Source organism: Kogia breviceps, chromosome 4, assembly GCF_026419965.1.
Source record: "Kogia breviceps isolate mKogBre1 chromosome 4, mKogBre1 haplotype 1, whole genome shotgun sequence".
Taxonomy (NCBI): domain Eukaryota; kingdom Metazoa; phylum Chordata; class Mammalia; order Artiodactyla; family Physeteridae; genus Kogia; species Kogia breviceps.
In genome coordinates this window covers 118,661,641-118,686,514 of record NC_081313.1, presented here as the reverse complement: position 1 = coordinate 118,686,514, position 24,874 = coordinate 118,661,641, and the positions used below count along the sequence as shown (strand labels likewise).

At 57.1% G+C, this 24,874-nt stretch overlaps 1 protein-coding gene across 3 annotated transcripts in view; it reads left to right on the top strand.

The window, feature by feature from the left end:
- Nucleotides 1-24,377, top strand: part of PCDH1 (protocadherin 1) — a 51,327-nt gene extending 26,950 nt beyond the window's left edge. For 2 of the 3 annotated variants that reach the window (XM_067031839.1, XM_059061209.2), the window contains exons 2-5: nucleotides 6,784-7,646; nucleotides 10,592-12,787; nucleotides 17,900-18,119; nucleotides 20,313-24,377. In XM_067031839.1, the coding sequence (XP_066887940.1) occupies nucleotides 6,810-7,646; nucleotides 10,592-12,787; nucleotides 17,900-18,119; nucleotides 20,313-20,707 (3,648 nt within the window). In that variant the 5' untranslated portion in view covers nucleotides 6,784-6,809 and the 3' untranslated portion in view covers nucleotides 20,708-24,377. Of the gene's footprint in view, nucleotides 1-6,783; nucleotides 7,647-10,591; nucleotides 12,788-17,899; nucleotides 18,120-19,053; nucleotides 19,093-20,312 lie in introns of all 3 variants that reach the window. The other variant, XM_059061210.2, reaches the window with a different exon arrangement.
- Nucleotides 24,378-24,874: the final 497 nt, after the last annotated feature.

Genomic DNA, 24,874 nt, shown 5'->3' with positions numbered 1-24,874 from the left:
TGGACCTGGCAGGCCGCGCCAGCCCGCCTCCCCGGAGTTCCAGGGCCCTAAGTCCCTTTGCAGAGGGTGCAAGCCTTGGGCGGTGTTTGCGACCCTCTTCGGACCATTTAGCTTCGTTCTCCGAACCACCTGGATCCCCAGCACACCTGGGGCCCACACACCTGTGTCCCTCTCACACCTGGGCGTCCTCTCCGCCGGATCCCGGCTGGAGGCCAGAGTCGTGTGTGCGGGCAAGGCCCTGGGACCAGGAGGGCACGCGCGCGACACGCGCAGCAGTACAACTGGCAGGCGAGAAGGACTCGCACCCCTTCCCCCCAGCTACCTTCGGGAGCCCAGACTTCTGGCCTCAGTTTTTCAGCAGTGGTCGGAGACTATTCCTTCTAGCAGGAAATATTCGGGGCTGCTTTGAGGTCTTTGACGATTGAGAGTGGGGAAGAGCCCCCTTTTCCGCCGTCCGCTAGAGGGTCCGTTTTACGAGAATTTCTCCTCCGGGCCGGGCTCGCTGCTTTGTGATTCCGGCGCTGGCTCCCTCCCCGCCCCCTCCCTGCGTCCGCTGCGCGGCTCTAGCCGATGCCGGCTTGTGGGGGTCCCTAGGCTGAGGCCCGAGAGGCGGAGGAGGAGGGAGTCCCCGCGGCGGCTCCTGGGGCGGGGGACACCAGGGACACGCCGGTGAGGCGCGTTCTCACCGCGCTGCGCTCGCGCCTCGCCCTGAGCTCGGGAAGGCCCGGCGTCGCCCTGCTGAGGGTGGGGGTGGGGTGGGGCCGGCCGAGCCGGAGGCTGGCGGAGAACAGCCGCCGTCCCACCTCCCCCAACACACTCTCCCGCGTCCTCTGGGAGGAGATACCCCGCGCGCAGGAGGTGTACGGGGAGCGCCCGCTGACCGCGGCGATGTAACCTGGGTTCTGCCCCGGCCGGCAGAGTCCAGGACATCGTGCCGGAAAACGCCGAGAGCCTTCCATTACCTGCTCTGGGCCAACCCTTGGTAGCTGCCAGGAATGAGAGCGCGCAGAAGGTGTTTGTGACAGCCCAGAGGTCTAGGTGTGGGGGGGGTGGAGGGGTGTTACTTTCTTGACGTGGCGGTCTGGGAGGATTGAAATGTGTAATTACGACCAGACCAGGGGATGGAGTGGAATCGAGGAGAGAGGGATGAGAGGGGCCTCCAGAGACTGCCAGGGGCTGGGTGGTAGGGGAGCAGGTCTGGTTTCAGTTCTGGTAGCATTTAGTTTCTTCCCTTCCCTCCCACCCAATCCCCAATTCCAAAAGGGATTTCACCTGGAAAGGGGGGTCTTGCTGGTAAGCCGTCCTCCTGGCAGACGGGCTGCTGCTGTGGCTACTTGGTCAGGGGAGCTGGGCTAGGTGGAGATAGTGAGCTAACTGCTGTGGAGAGTGGGTGGAAGGGTCAGGAGAAGGTCTGCAAGGGTGCGGGGGTGGGCGGGGGGAGTAGCTGAGCAGGAGTCAAGGCTGTGGGGAGAGGAGATGGGAAAGGAGGAGGCCCTTCTGATACGGGTGAGGTCTGCCCCTACCATGAGAGAGGATAGTTGGTGCTGCAGAGCGAGATTCTTTCAACCATGTATTGAGCACCTACTGTCTGCTAGGGCCCATGGTGGGTGATGAGGATGCAGTACTGTAGTAAGACAGACACCATCCTTGCCTTCATAGGTCTTCCCAACTGGCAGGGGATTGGCTCATTTATTTATTGAACCAATGAGCACCTACTGTTTGCCTGATGTTGGAAATAAAGTGCTCTATTTGGTGATGGAAAGCTGTCTGTCCTTTACAATGTAATAGACGTTAATGCATCAGCTCTCATTTAATCCTCCCAAATAACTTGAAGAGGCAGGATTATTTCCATTTCACAATATGGAAATATGTTCAGAGAGGTAAAGTCACTTGGCCAAGGTCACACAGCTAGGAAGTGGTGGAACCAGCGTTTGAACCCCGACAATCTGACTCAAGAATGCAGGTGGCGCAGTGGTTGAGAATCCGCCTGCCGATGGAGGGGACACGGGTTCGTGCCCCGGTCCGGGAGGATTCCACATGCCGCGGAGCGGCTGGGCCCGTGAGCCATGGCCGCTGAGCCTGTGCGTCCGGAGCCTGTGCTTCGCAACGGGAGAGGCCACAGCAGTGAGAGGTCCGTGTACCACAAAAACAAACAAAAAAAAAGAATGCAGGTGCCTGGAAACCCTGCAGAGGCTAACAGAGGGTTGTGAAAAAGAAGGGAGAGGAGCTGAGGGCTGTGCACTTACTCACTGTGGGAAGCCTCTGAACAGCTCCACCCCACACAGCCCAGCTTGCTTACCCTCCTCTCCCAGATGTTTGCTATGTCCCTTGGTGCTTTGTGCCCACAGTGGTGGTGACTGTTGTGTAACAGTGCAGGAGTGAGGGTCAGGGCTGACCTGGCCTCTGGGACAGTGATGTCTGCCCCCGTGTGTTTCCTCTCTGGCCACAGCATTCAGCAGGAAATGGCCCCTGGTCCCCGAGGTGGGCTGTCAATGAAGGTTCCAGGTGAACCCTCACCACTGTTCTCCTTCCTCCCCAGATGTTGACACAGATGGCGTTTTCCTTGGCCTTCCCTGGACTCTGCCCCCTCACACCTCACTGTGCTCCTCTGGCCTGAGAAGAATGAGTCACTGTCCCTACTGAGACTCTGGCTTCTCAGGGTCCTGGGTGCCCAGTGTCGCTAGGTGGAGGTGGGGACACCCCTGCTGGGAAGGCAGCCAATGCCTAGGGAAGGGCAGATAAGGCACTAATCGCTTCAAAGGCTGCCATCTGGGACTAATGACTCCCAACAGCCAACCACCAGGACAAAGTTCAGGGATGGTGGGAGCAGGGGGTAGGAAAGGCTACTTCACTGCCACTCCTGGCTGTTCTGTCTCTCTCTCTGCATCTTGGGAGGCCTGGGTTCCTTTGGACCTTGAACCCTAGGCTCTCTCTTTCTCTTTCACTCCTTGCCCTGCAGGTTTGGCAGCCCGGGGGCGCGGTGTGTGTGTGTGTGTGTGTGTGTGTGTGTGTGTGTGTGTGTGTGTGTGTGTGTTCGCAGGGGCGGGGAGGGGGGCGGCAGGGGTGGTACATAGCAACCACTGATTTCCATTGATTTCCCTTCCCCCATCCAGCCTTTTCCCAACTCACATGAGGAGGCATTCTTATTTCTCAAATCCCACCTCTTCTGCTTACTACTTCTGTGACCTAAGGCAATTATTTTTGAGCCTCAGTTTTATCATCTGTACTATGGGGAGCCATAAATTAATAATAAATAGTACCCATTTCAGTGGGTTGGGAGGATTAGCTGGGAAATGGATGTAAATGTAGTAAAATCTCCCGGGGAGTGTTAGTTGGGTTGATGATGATGGTGAGGAGAGTGATGATGATAATAAAGGTGATGATAATAGAATTTATACTTCTTTCTTAACTCCAAAGACCTAGAGTACCTCAAAGTTGTTCCCAAAAGGTTCCTGACCCTTGCTGCCTCCACCTTGCTGCCTGGGGGTTTCTCCAGGTCCCTCTTCCAGAATCAGAATTCCTAAGGGTGGAGCCAGATAATACTCATTTTAAAGGAACTCTCCAGGTGCTTAAAGAGCCTAAACCCTCTTCAGCTCTTATTGGGCAACCTACTCTGGGCAACCCTCCCCCAACCCCTTTCCCCCCCCCCCGCAAATTCCTCCTTCCTCCCAGGAAACCGCCCCCCACCCCTGCACCCCCCAACCTTGCTTGCCTTGGATATTCCCTTTTGCTTTTCTTCCCAACTCAGAAGTTAGATGCCACAATCCGTTTCTGACCCCTAAGGGTGACAGGGTGAGTGAGAGAATGTGTGTGAGAGTTAGGGGGCAAGCGTGAGGAGGGGGGGGAATGTGTCACAAGCATGCTATGTTTGTGCTGCCTGGAAGGCCTGAGGGGTTAGAGCCCCTGGTTGTGACCCAAGATGGGGAAGGAAGCCCCCAAGGTCAGTGCTTAATCTGTAGCTCTTAGAGCAGCTACAAATCAAAGTCACCCTGATGGTGCCAGACCATGGACCTCTGAATTTGTAGCCAAAATTTGTGAGTGTTCATTTTTCTTGGAAAAATCTGCGGTGTGGTTTCATAAAATTCATAAAAGGGAATGTGACCCAAAAAGGTTCCAAACTGTTGATCTGGAGGGAGTGAGTGGAGGCAGGCCGGCACTGCTTTATTTCTCCTCTTTGTCATGTTTAGGGTAACTCCCAAGTAATCCCCACCCTGCCAAGACTTCTGCACGGAATTGGTGCTCACAATGATCCCGTGTTGTGTGTGTGCTGTGCAAGGGAGGGCAGGGTAAGGTGCCCAGAAGGGAATGAGGTTCTTTGGAGACAGGTGTGTTTGGGTTGAGGCTTGATGGTAAAATGAGCCCAGTGCCAGGTCCATACCGGGAGAGGGGAAATGGCTGGAGGGTGGATCCAAATAGAGCATCAGATAGATTCTTCCCTCCTTTAAAGAGATTAAGATTGCAGCTGGGAACAAACACACACACTAATCTGATAACAGCCTTACAGGCGTTGAGCCTATTAGTTCGAGGAGTGACCAGGGAGGGGCTGTGCTTGTGTAAGGAATCTGCATTCAATGACCATTTGCTGAGAGTCTGCTAGGGACCTACACAGAGAAGGATTAAATCAGACCCCAGGGAGTTCTCAGTGGAGTAGGGAAATTGGGCAAGAAAACAAGCAGTGACCATACAGAAAGTTCCAGGATAGGCTAAGCCTGAGAGGTAAAATAATCACAGTCATTCATGAGCTGTTACTGAGTACCTACAGTGTGCAGGGTCCAGGGCAAGGCCCTGAGGATGTAGGAGTAAACAAAGCAGAGGCTTTCCCAGTCTCTGCTCACAGTCTTATAGGAAAGAGAAACAATTCACAAGTTATTTCCCAAACAGCTACCTAACTACAATTGTGAGTGCTTTGAGAGAGCATTTGTTGAATACTCACTAAATGCTAGGCATTTAGCCCACATGATCTCAAACTCCCTAGGAAAGAGGTAGTATTATCCCCATTTTACAGATAAGGAAACTGAGGCTCTAAATCAATTGCTCCAGCTCACGCAGTCAGAAAATGGGCAGCTGGGGTTTGCCTCAGACTGTCTGATGTCACAATCCCTGCTCTTCTCTACCCTGCTGCCTTACATCTGTCAAATGGGTACAGCCCAACAAAAGTGACAAATAGTCCTTGAGTTAGAACCATTGTCAGCTCCACAATGACAGATTGCATCTGTCTTGTTTGCTACTGTATCCCACTGCCCAGGATAGAGCCTGGAATGTTGTAAGTGCCCAATAAACGTTCACTGAATGCATGAATGAGCACCTATAGTACGCCCAGCTCTGTGAAGGGGAATGGTAGGGGGCTGGGGGATGAGTGTAGGGAGCCCTGACCCTTCCTTTGGGATGCTTGGAGAGGAATAAGTGCAGAGAACACAGGAGTAAGTGCACAATAACTGGGATTGAACAACACGGGCGGGCGGGCGGTGTCCCAGGCTGCACAGTGATTCATTGCCATGGGATTGGGACACACAATAAGTGGCTGTGAGTTGGAGGAAGGAGAGGTCACCGAGGGCTGAAGAGGCCTGGGAAGGCTTCCTGGGTGACCAGAACCTGCCTTCAGTGGGGTGGGTGTGGCCTGTGACAGGGCCTGGGGTGGGATTTCCAGGTATGGGGCACATACTCCAGGAGCTAGGGAAGGGAGATTGAGCCTGAACCTCTGCTGAAAATGCTGGGCTGAAGACTCTGGATTTGAATAGAAGGGCTGGCCGTGGTCGTGGTAGTGCTGGAGAGGAGGAGAGAGTCAGGACTGGGACTCAGCTGGAGGGTCTGACTGGGGCCTGCTCATGCACAGCTCAAAGCTGGGGGAGAGGGGCAGAAGAAGGACTAGTCAGCTCTGACCACCGTCCTGACCCCAGTCTTGACGTCTGCTGTCTTCTTCCACATACCTGCCCGGTGTCTCTCCTCCCCCCACCACGCCCCCCACCCTGGTGGAGACGGAGGGTAGAGGAGCCCCAGGAACTGTGTGTGTACACATAGGTGTGAGTGCCCGGGGCATGTGTGTTTGGAAAGGGGTGGGGAGGGCTAACACCTACTCCACAGCCCTAACTGTTTTCAAGCCTTGATTGGTGCCCAGTCCAAGCTGGCCCTTCATGAGGGTGGGGACATTGGGCACTAGGGTGATTACTGTCAGGAGAAGGGGATTTGAGATGTCCTACCTCCTGTTCGTACACTGACTTGGCATCTCAGAAGGGAGAGGAACGTGACGTCATCCCTTCTCCCTGCAGCCAATGTGAGTGGCCCTCAGTGTGGGCGGCGATGATGATCAATGATGGGGTCTGGGGAATGTGAGGGTACCTGCGTCTCTCTCCTACCTTGTATGTGGCGGGGAGCGGGTGGGGGCGGTGCTCCTGGTCTCTCCCCTCCACTTGCTTTCTCTCCCTAGCTCAGTATCAGGGTAATTAGCATGGGTGACTATGGCAGCCTGGATGCTGATGAGAAGGAGGTGTTGGGCAAAGCACTGAGTAGAGAGCCGGGAGGGAGGGAGGGAGTGTCAGGGCGTTCCATGGGCAGGAACTGCTCTAGACCTGCTCCGCCAGCTGGGGCAGACACCGCTGCTACACCAGCTGTGGGTGAGACTCAGGGTTCTGGGTCCTGGAATCAGTGTTCTGTACTGGGGCAGAGCTCTCTCCTGGGAGATCAGTGTGTAGGTGGCAGAGGGGGAGTGGGGGCTGGCTCTGGGCAGCCCTCAGGGCCTGGGCTCTCCTCCCAGCTGACCCCCTGTTTTGTCTCCCTCGCATACAGTCCTCCTGATTCTGGAGCCTGCCCGGATGGGGTCCCTGAGGCGCAGCCCAGGCCCTGGGGGGCAACGGTTGCTGCTGCCCGCCTTGCTGCTGGCACTTCTGCTGCTGCTGGCTCCATCCCCAGGCCACGCCACTCAGGTGGTGTACAAGGTGCCAGAGGAACAACCTCCCAACACCCTCATCGGGAGCCTCGCAGCCGATTATGGTTTTCCAGACGTGGGCCACCTATACAAACTAGAAGTAGGCGCCCCGTACCTGCGGGTGGATGGCAAGACGGGCGACATCTTTACCACGGAGACCTCTATCGACCGCGAGGGGCTCCGTGAATGCCAGAACCAGCTCCCTGGTGAGCCCTGCATCCTGGAGTTTGAGGTGTCTATCACGGACCTCGTGCAGAATGGCAGCCCCCGGCTACTAGAGGGCCAGATACAGGTCCAGGACATCAATGACAACACGCCCAACTTCGCCTCACCCGTCATCACGCTGCCCATCCCCGAGAACACCAACATTGGCTCACTCTTTCCCATCCCGGTGGCTTCGGACCGCGATGCTGGCCCCAACGGTGTGGCATCCTATGAGCTGCAGGTGGGGCCCGAGGCCCAGGAGCTATTTGGGCTGCAGGTGGCAGAGGACCAGGACGGAAAGCAGCCGCAGCTCATCGTGATGGGCAACCTGGACCGGGAGCGCCTGGACTCTTATGACCTCACTATCAAGGTGCAGGATGGTGGCAATCCCCCACGCGCCAGCAGCGCCCTGCTGCGAGTCACCGTGCTCGACACCAATGACAATGCCCCCAAGTTCGAGCGGCCGTCCTACGAGGCTGAGCTGTCTGAGAACAGCCCCATAGGACACTCCGTCATCCAGGTGAGAGGCCCCGCCGTCTAACGGTCAGGGTGACCCACATTCAGCAGTGGGAGCCCACCCCAACCTCGTGAGAGTTCCCTTCACTTAAGGGCAAGATGGCCAAGATATTGTGGTGAGACCTCTTTTCCCCAGCCCACGCCTGGTGAGACCTTCCCACAAGTCCACCACGCCCCAGCAGGGGATTTACTTTCCTCTGTCAAGCTATTCAGGTGACAGTGACATAGCATATGAACAGTGCTCCCCCCATCCCCGAGGCCGACTCAAGCTGGAGAAACCTCTGCAAAGTGAAACCCCCTCCCAAGTCAAATGATATCCTCCTCCCCAGCCAAGTGAGCTGAGCTGGAACAAGTGAACCGCCTTTTGTCCAAGTAGAATCTCTCTGGAGATGAGAATGTCTTCCCAACCAGGGCCCCTTTAGCCACATGTGAGTTTCCTGAGGCTGGAGGACAGAGCCTCGCTTTGCCCATCCCTGACAGTCAGATGAGATCATTTTAGCCAGGTGAGTCCTCAGAATTCTAGAAAACTGTACACAGATGTCTATACACCCACCTCCTCCCCTAGGCACAGGGTACCCATGGGTGTGGGGTGCTGGGCACAGTAGGCGGGGGGGGGGTCGGTGGCCTCTGCTGAAGCTCTCAACACCCCTCTCGATGGGAACTGCCCCAGGGGCTGGGCAGCTTGGTGGGGTCAGGGCCTGGGAGAGAGCAAAGAAAGCGTCCCTGCAGACAGGTGGGCGTATCTCCCACTGTCATCTCAGCCCTGGCTTCCTGCCAGCCCCAGCTCCTTTCTCCTTCCCCATGAGCTGAAGCTGTCTGTCTTTGATATGAGGCAGCTGAGGAGGGCTCAGCCTGCCCTGCACACCGTTACCCGTCCTGGGAAACCCTTCGTCCCAAGTCCTCAAGCTGAAGCAGGGCACAGGGAGGAGTTTTGGCCTTTTTTTAGAGGCTGGTGGACTGGAACCTGTAGAAGAGAGACTGAGAAAGAAAAGGGAGACAGACAGTCGGGGATGGCGAATAATAATAGCCTAGGTGCCAGGCACTGTTCTGATTATGTGTATTATATCCTTTAATTTCCACAGTACAATGTAAGCATTATCCCCATTTTGCAGATGGGGAACTAAGCCCACAGAGATTAGGAAACTTGCCTGGTAACACCCACCTGATGTGTTCAGATTCCACCTTGGCCACATGCAACAGCTTGGCTTCAGAGCCCATGTGTGTAAAGGCTGGGACGTGGGATGAAGCAGGAGAACGGGGCAGAGACGAGGCTACGGGTAGACAGAGCAGAAAAGAGAGGGTGGGAGAGCGCCAGCAGTAGGAAAGAGGCAGAAGGAGAACTGAGCAAGGTGGGAGGGAAAGAGAGCCAGAAGCCAAGAGTCAGAGACAGAGACAAAGAGAGGTAAGATGGCAAGAGAGGCAGACAGGAGGTAGATGACCAATCTAGAGACAGGGAGACAGTGGGAATCATAATGAAAAAGTTGGTGACAGACTGGGGGAACAGGGGGATGGAGGGGCGAGGAGAAACCGTTAGAGGGGTGAGCAGAGACCAGGTAGCTCACCAGTGTTTTCACTGTCAAAAAAATCCTGATGGGAAGGAAAGGAGACTGACTAGCAGTGGCCTGAGGGCCTGCTAGGTGCAATGCCCAATGCTGTGTCAGCACCGATTTTCAGAGATGGATGGACAAAAAGAGGGATAAGTGCTATTTAGGGAGCACTTGCCATGTGCCAGGCAGTGTTAGGCATTTTTACACTTATCATCCCATTAAATCCTCACCACAACCCCGTTAAATAGGTTCTGTTATTGTCCCCATTTTACACATTTCTAGACTGAGGCTTGAGGATGTTAAATAATTGGCCCACGGCCTCATAGTTGGGAAGTGGCGGAGCTGGGATTTGAACCTAGGACTCCTGCTCTGCTCCCCAGAGACTCTGCCAAGTTTCACCTGTCCTGTCTACCCCCTACCCCCGCCCCCGCCCATACTGCCATCATATTCTGTTGGGCTGTGACCTAACTCCAACCCTCTTGTTTTCTCCCTGACCAGTGCTACCTCATGACCATTCCCACCTGGCTCTCGTTGCCCCATTACCACCCATGTTTGTATAGACTTGGGCCGAGTATGTGTCGGCCTTGGCATGGGAGGATGTGCCCACTGCAAAGGGACAGACAGTTCATTGTGTGATGCTGGGAGCCCAGCCCGCTGCCAGCAGGCTCTGTGGGCTGCACCAGCCCCTCCCTCCTGGCCACAGGCTCGGCTGGATTCCTCAAGTTGATGCCTAGCCAGTGCCAACCCTGGGAGGGGAAGAGAGATGAAACAGGTTTCCCCGGTTTTGACAGAGTAGTGACCCGGCCTGGCGGTCTCCCTCTGACCCACATCCCTACCTGGCTCCTTTCAAATCCCCTCACCTATGGCCTCCACAGGGGCACGTGGGTCTCCATTCGTGTGCCAATAGACACGTGCATAAACACATACCTTCTCACATCGCAACACGTATGTGTCCATGCATGCATGTTGCACACATATGTCATGCATACACACCATCTCTACTACTCACACCCTTCCAGCTCTTCAGAAGAGTTTGAAGGCCAGTTTAATTGGGTGGAAGGGCTGCCCTAGATGCAAACTGGATCCTCATCCCCATATTTGGGTGGACTAGTATAGGAGTGATAAGTAGAGTTCAATTCTGCCCTGTCCCATCTCTAGTAGTAGCTTGTATCACCACTGAGGATTTGTGGGCTGTATCTGTGCTCTGGGAAAAAGATCAGTAACATATGCCAAAGTGTCAGGATTGGGAAAAGGGCAGGGCATGCACGTGCTGCTTTTGGAAAGGGTGCCTTGTTAGATAGTTGCGTCCGCCATGCTCGTTGGAAAGGCAGCAATGTGTCGCTTAATTTATCCCCAAACTAACCCAGCCCTGTTTTCCTTGTTTTTTCCCCCTGCCCTGTAGGTGAAGGCCAATGACTCCGACCAAGGTGCCAACGCAGAGATCGACTACACGTTCCACCAGGCGCCCGAAGTTGTGAGACGTCTTCTGAGACTGGACAGGAACACGGGACTCATCACTGTGCAGGGCCCCGTGGACCGCGAGGACCTAAGCACCCTGCGCTTCTCGGTGCTTGCTAAGGACCGAGGCACCAACCCCAAGAGCGCCCGAGCCCAAGTGGTGGTGACCGTGAAGGACATGAACGACAATGCCCCCACCATTGAGATCCGGGGTATAGGGCTGGTGACTCATCAAGACGGGATGGCTAACATCTCAGAGGACGTGGCAGAAGAGACAGCTGTGGCCCTGGTGCAGGTATCTGACCGAGATGAGGGAGAAAATGCAGCTGTCACCTGTGTGGTGGCAGGTGACGTGCCCTTCCAGCTCCGCCAGGCCAGTGAGACGGGAAGTGACAGCAAGAAGAAGTACTTCCTGCAGACCACCACCCCGCTCGACTATGAGAAGGTCAAAGACTACACCATTGAGATTGTGGCCGTGGACTCTGGCAACCCCCCACTCTCGAGCACCAACTCCCTCAAGGTGCAGGTGGTGGATGTCAACGACAATGCACCTGTCTTCACCCAGAGCGTCACTGAGGTCGCCTTCCCAGAAAACAACAAGCCAGGTGAAGTGGTCGCTGAGGTCACTGCCAGTGATGCCGACTCGGGCTCCAATGCTGAGCTGGTTTACTCTCTGGAGCCTGAGCCGGCTGCCAAGGGCCTCTTCACCATCTCACCTGAAACTGGAGAGATCCGGGTGAAGACATCCCTTGATAGGGAACAGAGGGAAAGCTACGAGTTGAAGGTGGTGGCGGCCGACCGGGGCAGCCCCAGCCTCCAAGGCACAGCCACCGTCCTTGTCAACGTGCTGGACTGCAATGACAATGACCCCAAGTTTATGCTGAGTGGCTACAACTTCTCAGTGATGGAGAACATGCCGGCGCTGAGTCCAGTGGGCATGGTGACGGTCATTGATGGGGACAAGGGGGAGAACGCCCGGGTGCAGCTCACGGTGGAGCAGGACAATGGTGATTTTGTTATCCAGAATGGCACGGGCACCATCCTCTCCAGCCTGAGCTTCGATCGGGAGCAGCAAAGCACCTATACCTTCCAGCTGAAGGCGGTGGACGGCGGCATCCCACCTCGCTCAGCTTACGTTGGCGTCACCATCAACGTGCTGGATGAGAATGACAATGCACCCTTTATCACCGCCCCTTCCAACACCTCCCACCGGCTGCTGACCCCCCAGACCCGTCTGGGTGAGACGGTCAGCCAGGTGACAGCTGAGGACATTGACTCTGGTGTCAACGCTGAGCTGACCTACAGCATCGCCGGTGGCAACCCTTACGGACTCTTCCAGATTGGGTCACATTCCGGTGCCATCACCCTGGAAAAGGAGATTGAGCGGCGCCACCACGGGCTGCACCGCTTAGTGGTGAAGGTCAGTGACCGCGGCAAGCCCCCTCGCTATGGCACAGCCTTGGTCCACTTGTATGTCAATGACACCCTGGCCAACCGCACCCTGCTGGAGACCCTGCTGGGCCACAGCCTGGACACGCCGCTGGACATCGACATTGCTGGGGATCCGGAATACGAGCGCTCCAAGCAGCGCGGCAACATCCTGTTTGGCGTGGTGGCGGGTGTCGTGGCCGTGGCCTTGCTCATCGCCCTGGCCGTGCTCGTGCGCTACTGCCGGCAACGGGAGGCCAAGAGTGGCTACCAGGCTGGCAAGAAGGAGACCAAGGACCTGTATGCCCCCAAGCCCAGCAGCAAAGTTTCCAAGGGAAACAAAAGCAAGGGCAAGAAGAGCAAGTCTCCCAAACCCGTGAAGCCGGTGGAGGACGATGATGAGGCCGGGCTGCAGAAATCCCTCAAGTTCAACCTGATGAGCGATGCCCCTGGGGACAGCCCCCGCATCCACCTGCCCCTCAACTACCCACCAGGCAGCCCTGACCTCGGCCGCCACTATCGCTCTAATTCCCCACTGCCTTCCATCCAGCTGCAGCCCCAGTCACCCTCCGCCTCCAAGAAGCACCAGGTGGTGCAGGACCTGCCGCCAGCCAACACTTTCGTAGGCACTGGGGACACGACGTCCACGGGCTCTGAGCAATACTCCGACTACAGCTACCGCACCAACCCCCCCAAATACCCCAGCAAGCAGGTAGGCCAGCCCTTGTGGCTCAGCACACCCCGGCCCCCACCCCACCCCTACCACGGGGCCATCTGGACTGAGGTGTGGGAGTGACAGAGCTGGTGTCTCGGGCCTGCCGTGCTCACCAGCCCAAGTCAGTGAGTGGTGGGAGGTGGAACCAAAGATCGGGGGATGCTGGGACCGCTGATGACCCCGCTGCCTCACCCAGGCTTGGAGGGTCGGGCCAAATGAAAACCGAGGGTGTGCTCCGTGTCGTCCCCCCCCGCGCCCTCCGCACTGGGAGAGGCCTGTGACTTGTCACATCCTGGGACACTGGGCCAGCTGCTGGGTCCTGCAGGTGGGGACTGATGGGTAGGTGAGCAGAAGGGTTTGGAGGCAGAAGCGGGGAGGGAGATGGAGAAGAAGTCTCCTCCACACGTGGGTCTCTGTCCGAGACCAGCCATGGGCGCATCTCTAGAGGGGAAAGGGGAGACCTGGGGTCCCGGTGGGTAACTAGGTGGGCGCTCTGTCAGGGAGGGGGGCCTCCCCATTTGTGCCTTCTCTGTGTACTGTGTGTCACCCTCTTCCCCACCCCAGACTCCTGGGGCTGGGCCCCAGTTCCCCTCCCCCAGCCCCAAACACTTCACCCTGATAATAAAGTTCTCTATTTTTGGAGTTTTGGCTTCTTATTTTCCTGGAACTGAGAGAAGGAGCGAGAGAGACTGGAAACAGCCCTTTGTCCGATGTCCTGCCTCAGTTTCTCCATCCCTGCTCTTTGTCCCTTCCCACGTCCCAGACCTGCCCCTCTGCCCCAACCCTATCTTAATTGACCAGGCCCCCCTGCCCCCCACCATGACCATGTCCATGTTTGGGGCAAGTGCCTTTCTGAGCAGGCTTCAAATGGAGCTGTCCAGCAGTGTCCCCTTCCCTCATGTTTGTGAGGCCTCGCTGGGAATGGCACCCTTTACCAAGAAAGCGGATGGAGATGCACCCAAGTCCTGCCCTTTCTCCGCTGGCTGAGACTTGACCTTTCCCATTTGTGCACATAGAGCATCTCCCAACAGAGCTCAGACCAGAGCAGCTGGTGGGGGTGGAGTGCAGCCTAGCTGCCTCAGGTGAAGGCCGAGAACCTCTTAATTATACCAGGCACCTTCCCTCGAGGTAGGATCTTCCCAAGTCCTTTGCCCAGCCTCTTCATCCCAATACCGCTCAACACCTAGCACAATTAGGCTGCTCTGCCGTGTGTCGCCCCACGATGGTCACCAGTCTGGGCTGCTGGGAGGGAGGGCCCAGGGAGAGGGGAGGATATCCCCCAGTGCTATGGACTGACCTGCTCTGTATCCCCACTGCTGACCAGGGCTGAGGTGCCCTATCCGGCCCCCTCCCTTCCCTTCCTTCAGCTCCTTGCTCTGGCCACCCTGAGCTGCTAGCTCTCATTCACTCTCTCTCTCTCCGTCTCTCACTTCTTGCTCTCCTGGGTCTGCCCTGTCTCTGGCTGTGCCTGAGGAGGAGGCTAAAGTCTGGGTGAGGGGCCTCAGGTCCTGGGGGAGTCTCTGAGGCCAGAGGCAACCTGTCTCCGTGGCAACTGAAGAGGCTTGAGACACTCCTAGGAGGTCCAGGGCGCCAGCTCTCTACTCTGATTTCGTCCACAAACTCCCCAATGCCCCGGGGTACCCCCAAAGTAAAAACTCCTAGGGGCTTTGGAGGAGTGGGGCATGGGGAAGTGAAATCTGGTTTCATCTCATTTCCCTTGGACAAATAAGCACTTCTAGGGTGACCTCCAGCAGCTCCTGACCAATCATTCTTTCTCTTTTGTTCCTCTCCTTGCTGCCACCGCCTCTCTTTCTTCTGTTTCTTTAGCTCCTTAATCTCTTTTTCTTTCCCAAGGTCTGAGGGATTATCCCTTACTCGGCTCCAGTCCAACCTATCCATGGAGCCACACTGAACATTCAAACACAACAAAACCACAACACCACTGTCATCATTAAAACACATAGGCTGAATCCCTGCTGTGTGCTCAGCATAGTACTAGACCTTGAGGAAAAAATGGTCATATTTCTACAAGACATACAAGTAACAAGATGAGGCAGTTGAGAATCATGCTGTCGATTCTCACCAGTGAGAAGTGCCAAATATTAAAGCTTTTCCCAACTTGTTCTACCACTTCTGCCACTACTTGCTTCCATTTTTTTGAGTCCTTACCAGGTGCAACGTACCATGCTGAGCATTTTATGTGAATTAGCTCATCCACTGCTCATAACTCTTTGTGATGCAGGTCATTTTACAGAAGTGAAAACTAGTTAGTGATGGAGTCAAATTCAAATGCAAATCATCAGGAAATCTGATTGCCAGAGTCTGCTGTTTTCCGTTATGCTATAAAAAAGGGGTTCCAAGACTAAGTTCACATTAACCTATTAAAGGCTCTGCAAAGCCTGCAAGAAGGGAAAACCTGTTAAACTTTGTATAACTCTGGGTTTTCCAAATTTATTTGACCATGGTGCCCCCTTCCCTTTCTTTGAGGCACATAGGATGAGAAAATGTGCATAGGACATGGGGGTGGGCTTCTGGGAGGGGAATGAGAACCTTGAGCCAGCTCTTCACAAAGTGAGGAACAGGAGTTGGACCGGAGGCTGAGCCAACTCCCGAGGCGTGACCAAGGCGGAGGCAGGGAGAGGGCAGAAAGGGGATTCTGGCTGGAGTGGAGGGTATAGGAGGGAGCTGAGACAGGAGACTGGAAGACTGTAGGTTGTAGAGGACGTAGATGCTTTGCCAAAAGTTCCTTAAGAAGTGGGAGGCCCTGAAAGCTCATGAGTTTTGGATGCACTGAGTTTTAGAGAGTTTACTGGAGTGTATGGTGGATTTAAAGTGGGTAGAGGTGAAGGTACAGGACTGTGCCTCTAAGGTCTTGAGCAAGGATGGTGGAAAAGGGCATGATGGATGGATGGATCAGGCTGACCTTCTGGAGAAATGACCCACAGAATTCGGGATAATTGGATATGGGATAGGGATGGGGGAGTGAGTGGAGAGCTACCAGGATCCCCAGATAGATATCATCCTTCTGAGTCTGGGTGGTAGGATGATGAGATCATTGCCCATGCAGAAGCTGATTAAAGAAAAAGCATTTGGTTTCAGGCATGTTGAATCTGAAGGGTCCATGGGGATGGCCAACTGGAAATAACCAGCAAGGGTCTAGAACTTCTGGACTAGGGTCTGAGAGAGATTTTGGATCTAGGCTTTTTAAGATTTGATAGTCATAGAATTATAGGGAATATTTAGTGTTGAGTATGACCCAACCCTCCATTTTACAGAAAAGAATCATAGGAAAAAGACCAAGTGATGTGCCTAGGAGGCAGGACTGAAGCCCTAGATTACCAGGCACAGGTTCTGCAGGGAGGGAGGGCTGCTGGCTAATGTCTTAAAGAAAACTGGAAAGAAAAACACCCAACAGCCAGACTGCCCTGTGCCTCCCAGACCCGCCTGGAACCTATTCACTCCATCACCAGGTGGACGTGTTCCTTTACATCCTCCCAGCCCCAAGTATCAGGTCAGTTTTGGGGATCTTGTCTGTCGTTACCCAGACCTTTCAGTGTTTTGGATCCCAACGTGGATCTCGAGGAGGGTTGCCTATGCCTGAAGGTGAGGTGGGAGCCAAGGTGGGAAGGCAGCTAGCTCCACAGCTCCCTGTGCTGACAACCTCCCTTACCCCAGCTGCCTTGGATGGCACGGAAATTGTGTAGGGTATCAGGAGGGTGGGTCTGCAAACTTGGGACACCCTCCTCTGGCCATCTTGAGAACCTCCTATTGAGAGTTTTAAAGACAAAGCACCACAAAGTCTTAGAGGATTAGAAGGAGCCTGGAGACTCGTCAGCAGGGCCCTGGGCCTGGGCTGCTCCCACCCCTGGCCTCCAGGGGCCCTGGTCTGCGCCCTCCACAACTTCTAACTTCCGGTTGGCAGGAGAACCAGTGGTGGTCCCAGGTGGGTGTTTGGGGGATGGGTTGGTTGTACTGAGTGCCAAGCTGAGGTTGCCAGGTTCCTGGGATGGGATGATCGTCAACCCATGGCAGGCAGGCAGGGCTGCTGTCTGGGAGCAGCCTGTCACTGTTGCCCTCCCTCCACCCCAGTCCCCGCTCCAAGCTCCTAAATCCTGGCTCTACCAAGCCAGTGGCCCCTCCCGGAAGCTCCTTCCTATATCCTAGAAGGAGTCTCCATTTGAAGAAGCCAGCCTTCCACATCCCTGATGGATGCTGGGCCCCTCCCCCTATGCCCAGGTTCTCCTGGGCCCTGCCCTCTCCAGTTAATACTGGTTCCTGATCTGGAGGACTGGGGAGTTTCCACTGTTCTGCTACTCCACCCCCAAGGTGCCCTGGTTTGTTATCAGGCTCTCTTTCCCTCTTCCCTCCCACCTTTTTCCACTCCCAGGCCTCTCTGAAGGAGAACAGCAGTGGGCACCTGGGTGGGTGGGGATTCAGCAGGGAGTCCTGCCTATGGCATTACAGACCAGGGGTGAGGAACAGAAGATCAGAAAGAGATTAGCACCCCACTGGATGGAGGCAATGAGAAGTTAACAGAGCAATGAGACAGGTGAGGAGCTGGAGTCTGGAGGGTGCTATTTGGAACTCAGGGAACTGTTCTGGTATTGGTGAGCTGTTTTGGAATTAGGAGTCTGTCCTGCTTTTAGGGAGCTGTTCTAAAAACTGGAGGCTTGCTGGTGTTTAGAGGCTATGCTGGAATTAAGGGAGTTGGCTGGTATTGTGCTGTTTTGGTGTTGGCTGTCTGGAATTAAACAGAGGCTGTGCCAGTACTGGGAAGCTGTGCTCTAACAAGTGGTTGTACTGGATTAAGCTTATTGTGCTGGCCTGGGAGCTATCATAACACTGGGGCCTCTGCTGTGTTGGGACTTCCAGTGCGTGGTCCTGGCTGTCCTGGGAGCTGACCTAGAATCGAGGGGCAGTCCTCTATTAAGGTCTCTGCTTCCTGGGGGGTTCTGCTGCGCTAGGGGGCTGGGCCTCTTCCTGGTTGCTGTTGAGGCCTAGAGGGCTAGGAGCTCTGGGGGTGGGCTTGGCTGGGGCTGTAGCCTGGTGCGGTGGTGGGCCCCATGGCGCAGGCTGGCCGGCCGGCAGTGACACTCCCTCTCCCTGCAGTTACCTCACCGCCGCGTCACCTTCTCCGCCACCAGCCAGGCGCAGGAGCTGCAGGACCCGTCCCAGCACAGTTACTACGACAGTGGCCTGGAGGAGTCTGAGACGCCGTCCAGCAAGTCATCCTCGGGGCCCCGACTCGGTCCCCTGGCTCTGCCTGAGGATCACTATGAGCGCACCACCCCCGATGGCAGCATAGGAGAGATGGAGCACCCCGAGAACGGTGAGGGGACCCCGGGAATGAGTAGAAGCCTGAGAATGATGACAAGACCTTAGAAGTAGCCTCCATCTCTTGAGCTCTCATGTATTCAGCAGTAAACACTGTGCTGAGTGCTTTCTGGTATATATTCATGTAACCTTAGCTCTCTGATCTAAGAACTTTATTGTGCCCCCTTTACAGTGGGGGAAACGGAGGCTCAGAGAGGTTGAGTCACTTACCCAAAGTCATATACAGGAAGTGACAGAGCTGGGAGGGATTCAAACCCAGGCACCTCTGACTCCAAAGACTTTGAATTCAGCACTACTTTATTCTGCTTCCTGGGAACAGAGACCCTGAGAATGGGGGCCAGAGGGCTCAGGTAGTGGTGAGGGAACTTTGAGGGAATCTTGAGATAATGAGAGCTCAGAGGGCCTTGAGAAAAGGGAAGGGACCCTGGATGCTATGAGGAGCCCAGAGAAGGGTGTGATGATCCCCTGGTGGGAGGAGCAGGAGAGGGTTTGGCTGAGGAGAGGGAGTGGGGAGGCCGGGGGAGGGGAAAGGCTTGTGTGGGAGGGGCTTGGAGGGTGACGGCAGAGGTGGGATCTGGGCTGGAGCAGAGGTCAGCATGGGAATGGATGGGGGGCGTGTTGTCAGAATGTATGTGTGTAGTGCGTGTGTGTGCGTGAAGGTACCTCTGTTGGCCCGTGGTGGGGAGACTAAATCAGCTTCCCCGTGGGACAGAAAGACTCTCCAGCTTAGAGCTATCCTCAGGTCTCATCCCCTCCCTCAGTCCGAACTCCCCCAGCCCGCCACAAGATGAAAAGTTCCACACCTCACCCCTCGGGCCCAGGGCTCTTGTCTAACCTCCCAGGCCCCAGGTCTCAGAGTGCCCTCCATCCCCACCCTGCCCATCCATGCGCCATCTCACGCCCGTCTCGTCCTTTTTGTGCCCGCGCAGAGCCGGCTGGCCGGAGCAGGCCCTGAGGTGGACTGCCAGGTACGTGGGAGCTGCTCTGGGGTCTGGGGTCTGTGGGACTCGGCCCAGCACCCAGCCCCGCCCACCCAGTGCCCGTGCTCTGCTCCGTGCCACGTTGGGTCCCCCACTCTGCCCCGAACTGAAGAGCCCCGGAGGGTTAACGACAGAGCTGTCCCCTCCTCACCTTGCGCTGGCAGGAGGCCAAGCCAGGGCGGGTGGTGCCAGGGGAGTCCCCACCCCAGGTGGTGGCGCTCAGTCCATCCCTGGGGGGGGCACTGCCTGGTACTGTCCCCAAGCGAGGGCGGGACAGGGGCAACTGTGACAGGAAGTACTCAAGGCCCAGACGTTCCCATGGAGACCCCCGCTGCCCAGCAACCACACTGGCTACTGCTGATGTCAGGCGGCCAACTTCTGTTCCCATGGGTGTTCTGGGCAGGGAGCCGGGGCAAGGCCAGGGGTGGTGGGTGGTGTAGGGGCCGGAGTGAGGCGGGGAGGGGCTGCATGAGCGTGCTTGTGGATATGTGAGTGTGTGCTTCTATGTAAACCCCTGGCTTTGTAGCAGGGCCTTGCTGTGCTGGCGTGGGGTGGGGTCCCAGGGCAACTGGGAGCATGGTGAGGCTGGAGGGGGCTCAGAAGGGAGGTATGTACCCACCTTTGTCTGAGGATAGAGATGCCTGGTGTAGATTTGTGTGTCCATACCTATCTGAGGGTAGGGGTGTGTGTGTGTGTGTGTGTGTGTGTGTGAGAGAGAGAGAGAGAGAGAGAGAGAGAGAGCGAGAGAGAGAGAGAGCGAGAGAGAGAGAGAGCGCAGTAGAGAAAGAGATTGTGTATTTAATGAGGATGGGGGTTTCCTCACCCCGATCTGAGGGTAGATGTGCATGTTTCAGCCTGTCTGGAGATAGATGACGGAATGTGTAGATGGGGTGTGTGTTTGTGCACCTGTCTGAGGGCAGATATGGTGGATGTGTGAGAGGAGAGCTGGAGGATGGGTGAGGATGGAAAGAATGTGTCTATTTAAGGACAGATTGTGTGTGTGTGTGTGTGTGTGTGAGAGTGCGCATGCGGTGGATGGTGGTAGGGTGTGTGTCTATTTGAGGGTGTGTGTGCCTGTGAGCTCAGTGGGCAGGAAGGGGCGTGCACCCCTGTTCCAAGGCGGCATGGAGGCGCTGGTAGGAGGCTGTGGAGCAGAGCTCTGCGAGGCTGCCCTGCCTGAGGACCATCCACCCGGCTCTCCCCTGCAGACCTGCGCCCTTTGCCTGACGTCGCCATGACGGGCACATGTACCCGGGAGTGCAGCGAGTTTGGCCACTCTGACACGTGCTGGATGCCTGGCCAGTCATCTCCCAGCCGTCGGACCAAGAGCAGCGCCCTCAAACTCTCCACCTTCGTGCCTTACCAGGACCGAGGAGGGCAGGAGCCTGCAGGCGCCGGCAGCCCCAGCCCCCCGGAAGACCGGAACACCAAAACGGCCCCTGTGCGCCTCCTGCCCTCCTACAGTGCCTTCTCCCACAGTAGCCATGATTCCTGCAAGGACTCGGCCACCTTGGAGGAAATCCCCCTGACCCAGACCTCGGACTTCCCACCTGCAGCCACACCGGCATCTGCCCAGACGGCCAAGCGCGAGATCTACCTGTGAGCCCCCTTCTGGCCGACCGGCCATCCCTTCCCCAGCCACCATCCAGCTCCCAGGCGGGCCCATGCCAGGGCCCCTGGCTCCTGACCCCTCCAGCGTGGCTTCTGGCCAGGGCCCTGAGTGGGGGGGTTACTGGCCTCATGACCACACTGGCCCTTCCCCCATGCAGGGTCCAGGTCTTCTTCTCTCACTTCAGCCCCCCAACCCTAGGGAGCCCCCTCTTCCCCTTTACGGGGCTCCCCCCAGCTGATGCCCAAGAGGGCTCCTCTACAATGATTAGGCTCTGGTCCCTCGACTTCCAGGGATCACCCCCTCACTTTGGGCAGATGGTAGAGTCAAGGGTGGGCAGCACACTTTTAACTCATTGTGTCCCGCATGGCCAACCAGGGAGAGCATAGGATGCCCCCATTCCAGCCCTGCAGCAGGGCTGAACTGGGGAGCCCCTCTCCCTGGGAACTCCCAGAGGAAACTCTTGACTGCCAGGGGCTCCCTGAAGGGCTGTTGTTACCAAAGGTGGGGTGGGATGGCGGTGGGAGTGGGGCAGAGGCCTTGTCTTCCTGTACGGCTCCTGGGCTGGCCCACCTGCCTGCCGCATGCCCATGCCTGCCCATGCCCAAGGTCCCATCCGGGCCCCCCCCTTCCCACTGGTCATGCAGTGTCTGTATATAAGGACCTTGGAATGACGTCCCCATTTCTGCCTGATTTGCAACTTTTCTTGTTGATGTTGTGTTGTCTCGGGGGACCCCTCTGGGGTGGGACCTGCCCTGCGCTCCCTCCTCCCTGCCGCAGTGCCCCCCACCCCAGGCCTCTATTGTTCCATGTTGTAAATACCCCTGGGGCTGTGGCAGGATGGGGGTGCCGGCCAGGGAAACAAGGGGGGTGGGGGTGGGGATGGGGGAACACTCGCCTATCAGCAGAGCTGGGCTTTTATTTAATTTTTTTTAAGAATACAAATCTCTATTTTTTTGGAACTGTTGCGCTGTGCCCTGGGGTGGGGGGGAATCCCCGCTCAGGCTGGCCCCCACATCCAGATGAGCATCACGGAGGGGCCCTGAGGCTGTGGGGGGCAGCTGGCCGGGGGTGGGGAGATTGTGCCTCTGGCCTGGTTGGGTGAGTTGGGAGCAGGAAGGTTTGCTCAGGGGGTGGCTGGTTGCTGCCCCCAACAGGGGGTACCTGCACCCTGCCCCCTCTCTGCACACCACCACCCCCAGCCCCTGCCATGACTGACCCGTCAGCCTGTAAAACCACCATTGCCTTGATCTCAGGGGGTGGGAAGGGCTGCCTCAGGGCACCCTGGGCTCCAGGCCCCCTTCTTCCAGTTGGGCTTCCCTTTGCCAGGGTCAGGGGTCCCGTGGCGTGGGGGGATCGGGGGGCAGAGAAGCCCAGTCAGCCATGATGAGGTGGGATTCTTTTCTTTGCCTCAGGGGGCCAGGGTGTGAGGGGCATCCTGCAGAGGCCCCATCTCCCACTGTGGCCATCTCAAAGCCTCAGCCCCTCTTCCTTCCACAAACCCCCACTGCCTTGGCCCATACCTCTCCGGCTCCCCAGGGGCCCAGGCTGGGAGGCTGGAGACTCAGGGTATGGCCCTTGCTTGACGTAGTCTAAGCTTGGGGGGTGCAGCCCGAGGGTGGGAGGGGTGGGTACAGGCTGCTGGGTCGTCTGGTGCCTTTGGGAGCTGTGCTGCTGGAGTCTTGACTCCTGTAACCAGAGACCCCCACCTCCACCCCTGAAAGCCAGGGGGCTGAAGAATCACCTTGTCTCTGCTCCTTGCCCCTAACTTGGCTTGGGGTAACAGTGCTGGGAAGGAGAGCATTGTTAGGCTCGTGGCCCCAGCATACACAGCCCTTCAGGGGAGGGCGGGGGGGTGTAGAGCGGCCTGGGGTGGCAGCAACCAGGTCTAGGGATTGGCCAAAGGCTCCTTTCCCTGGGGGAGGCCCAGGAAGTGGGCTGGGGCTTGTTAAAGAGACAGCCCCTTCCCCCTGCACAAACGGGGCAGGTGCAATAGTGGTGGAGTTGGTAACGTGAGGTGCCCAGCTGGTGGGTCAGTGGCCTCGAGGGCTGTCCTGGGTCCTGGGGGTCAAGATTCTGGCAGGAAGACTGTACGAGGCCCATTTGCTTGGTGGAGAGGGTGGTCCAGACAGGAGGCATTCCTGGGGTCAGTGGACTTCCCCTGGAAGCCCCTGGTGGCCTGGGCACCCTGCCCTGGTCTCGGAGACCCCCGCGCACTAGGTGGAAGGGCAGAGGAGCATTTTGCACAATGGAGAAGCCAGAAGGAAGGGGGTGGCCCAGGTGGCTGGGAGGGCTGAGAAGCACAGAGGAGGAGCCCTTCCCACAGGCAAAGGCAGAGCCCCTAGCCCCCTGGTTGGGGTTGGGGCACTGAGTCTGTCACCACCTGGGCACTTGAGAGGTGAAACCAAAGGTGGGCAGGGGATGGGTGACAGCACTGGGGACGACCCCTGTTGGTCCTAGGTCTGTGAAGCCCTTCCCCAATGCCTTGTGTCGCGTACAGTTTTATGTACAAATAGGCGACATTTGGCCAGAGGAGACCCCGCTCAAACCCAGCCTGACCCAGTCAGTGTCTTCCTAGAGGGGACCTAGTCTGTCCCTACCCCCTACTTCAGAGCATGTCTCTTGGTAGGGGGAGGGTATATGGGGGACATACTTCTCTCCTAGGGTCCCTGAAGCATGTCTCACATCCTCGGAGGAGGGTCTCTGGGGCATCCCTCACCTCTGGGGGCTCCCTAGGCCGTATCTCTCCCCTTGGGAGTCTCTGGGGTGGGGGGACATGTATTCCCTCTGGGGACCATGGGAGCATGTCTCCCCCGCTACCCAGGCTCTCTGGGGAGCCTGTTGTCCTCCCAGGGTTTCTGGGAGTACTTAAGGCATGTCAGTCTTGGGCCATCTCTCTTCCCAGGGAAGGGGGCTATCTCTTAAGCATGTCTGGGAAGAGATGTTTCTGGCCCTCCCTGCACCTCTCCCCCAGGGGTGTCTCTGACCTGCAGCACTTCGGATGAGACTGGGCAGCTCTGAGCTGTCTTTTCTCCCAGGGGCTCTGGGATACCTCTCTCTCCTGAGGGCCCGGCCTCTGGAGCCATTTCTTCCCTGTGTGGGGGCCGTCTCCTGGTGTTTGGTTGGCTTGTGTTGGCCAAGAGAAAGCCTCTTAGGGGGCGTCTCCACGCGGGACTTCTCTGGGAGGGGGGACTGTGTCTCGCCCATGGGGTTCCCGGGCGGTGTGTCTGCCCGTGGGGAGGGGGAGACTGTGTCTCCTCGGGTTATGTGAGTGGGGAGGGGGGCCGTGTCTCTCTCGTGTGTTGGGGGGGCGGGGGTCGGGGAGGGGGGTTTTGGGCGCATCGGATGCCCACACTGGGGTCGTGTTTCTCTTGGTTCGTGCCACTTCCCACCGCCTCGCTCCTCCCGGGAAGGGCTCCCGTCCCGCCCCCACTCCACCCCCCGTCCCTGGCGCTGCGAGCACAATCCCGTCGATTTGTAATGATTTCCGTCTCTCTGTCTTTCTCTTTCTCTGACCACCCCCGCCCCACCTCCCCGCCGCGAGCATGCGCAGGCACCTCCCCTACCCCTCCGGTTCGGTTCGTTTCCGGTTTGTTTGCTGAGCTGTCAATGAAAGACCCGTGTAATTATTCCCGAGCTTTACAATAAAAGTGTGAAAACCGGACCCAACTTGGCTTCTTCTGGGCCCTCGGGCCGGCGTCCCGGAGAGAGTGGAGGCTAAGTCTGGGGTAGAGACCTTGGAGGGGGTCCGGGGGACGCGGACGGGAGAAGAGGGATCGAGACCAGCACTGGGATTAATCGGTGCCACGCAGGGATGGGGGCAAGAGGACGGAGACTGAGGACAGACATGTACTTCATACGCCTCAAAGTGGCCCCCGTGCCATCCGCTGGGCCCGATCCGCTCCCGGCAACCCCATTCCCACCGGAGCTGACATGCAGGCTAGGGGTTAGGCTTGGGGGGCGCGCCGCTCTGCGGAGGGTTAAGCTGTGCTGCCTTCTTCCGGGGGCATGTATCCATTCCCGCACCCCTCATTTAGCAACGAGTTTGAATCGTGGAACTGGATAGGAGAAGGGGCGAGAGACATCTGTCTGTCGCTCCCTCTCACGCTCAGGAACGAGGGTTGGAAGTCGATGTACGGGGACCCGAAAAGGTCTCAGCCC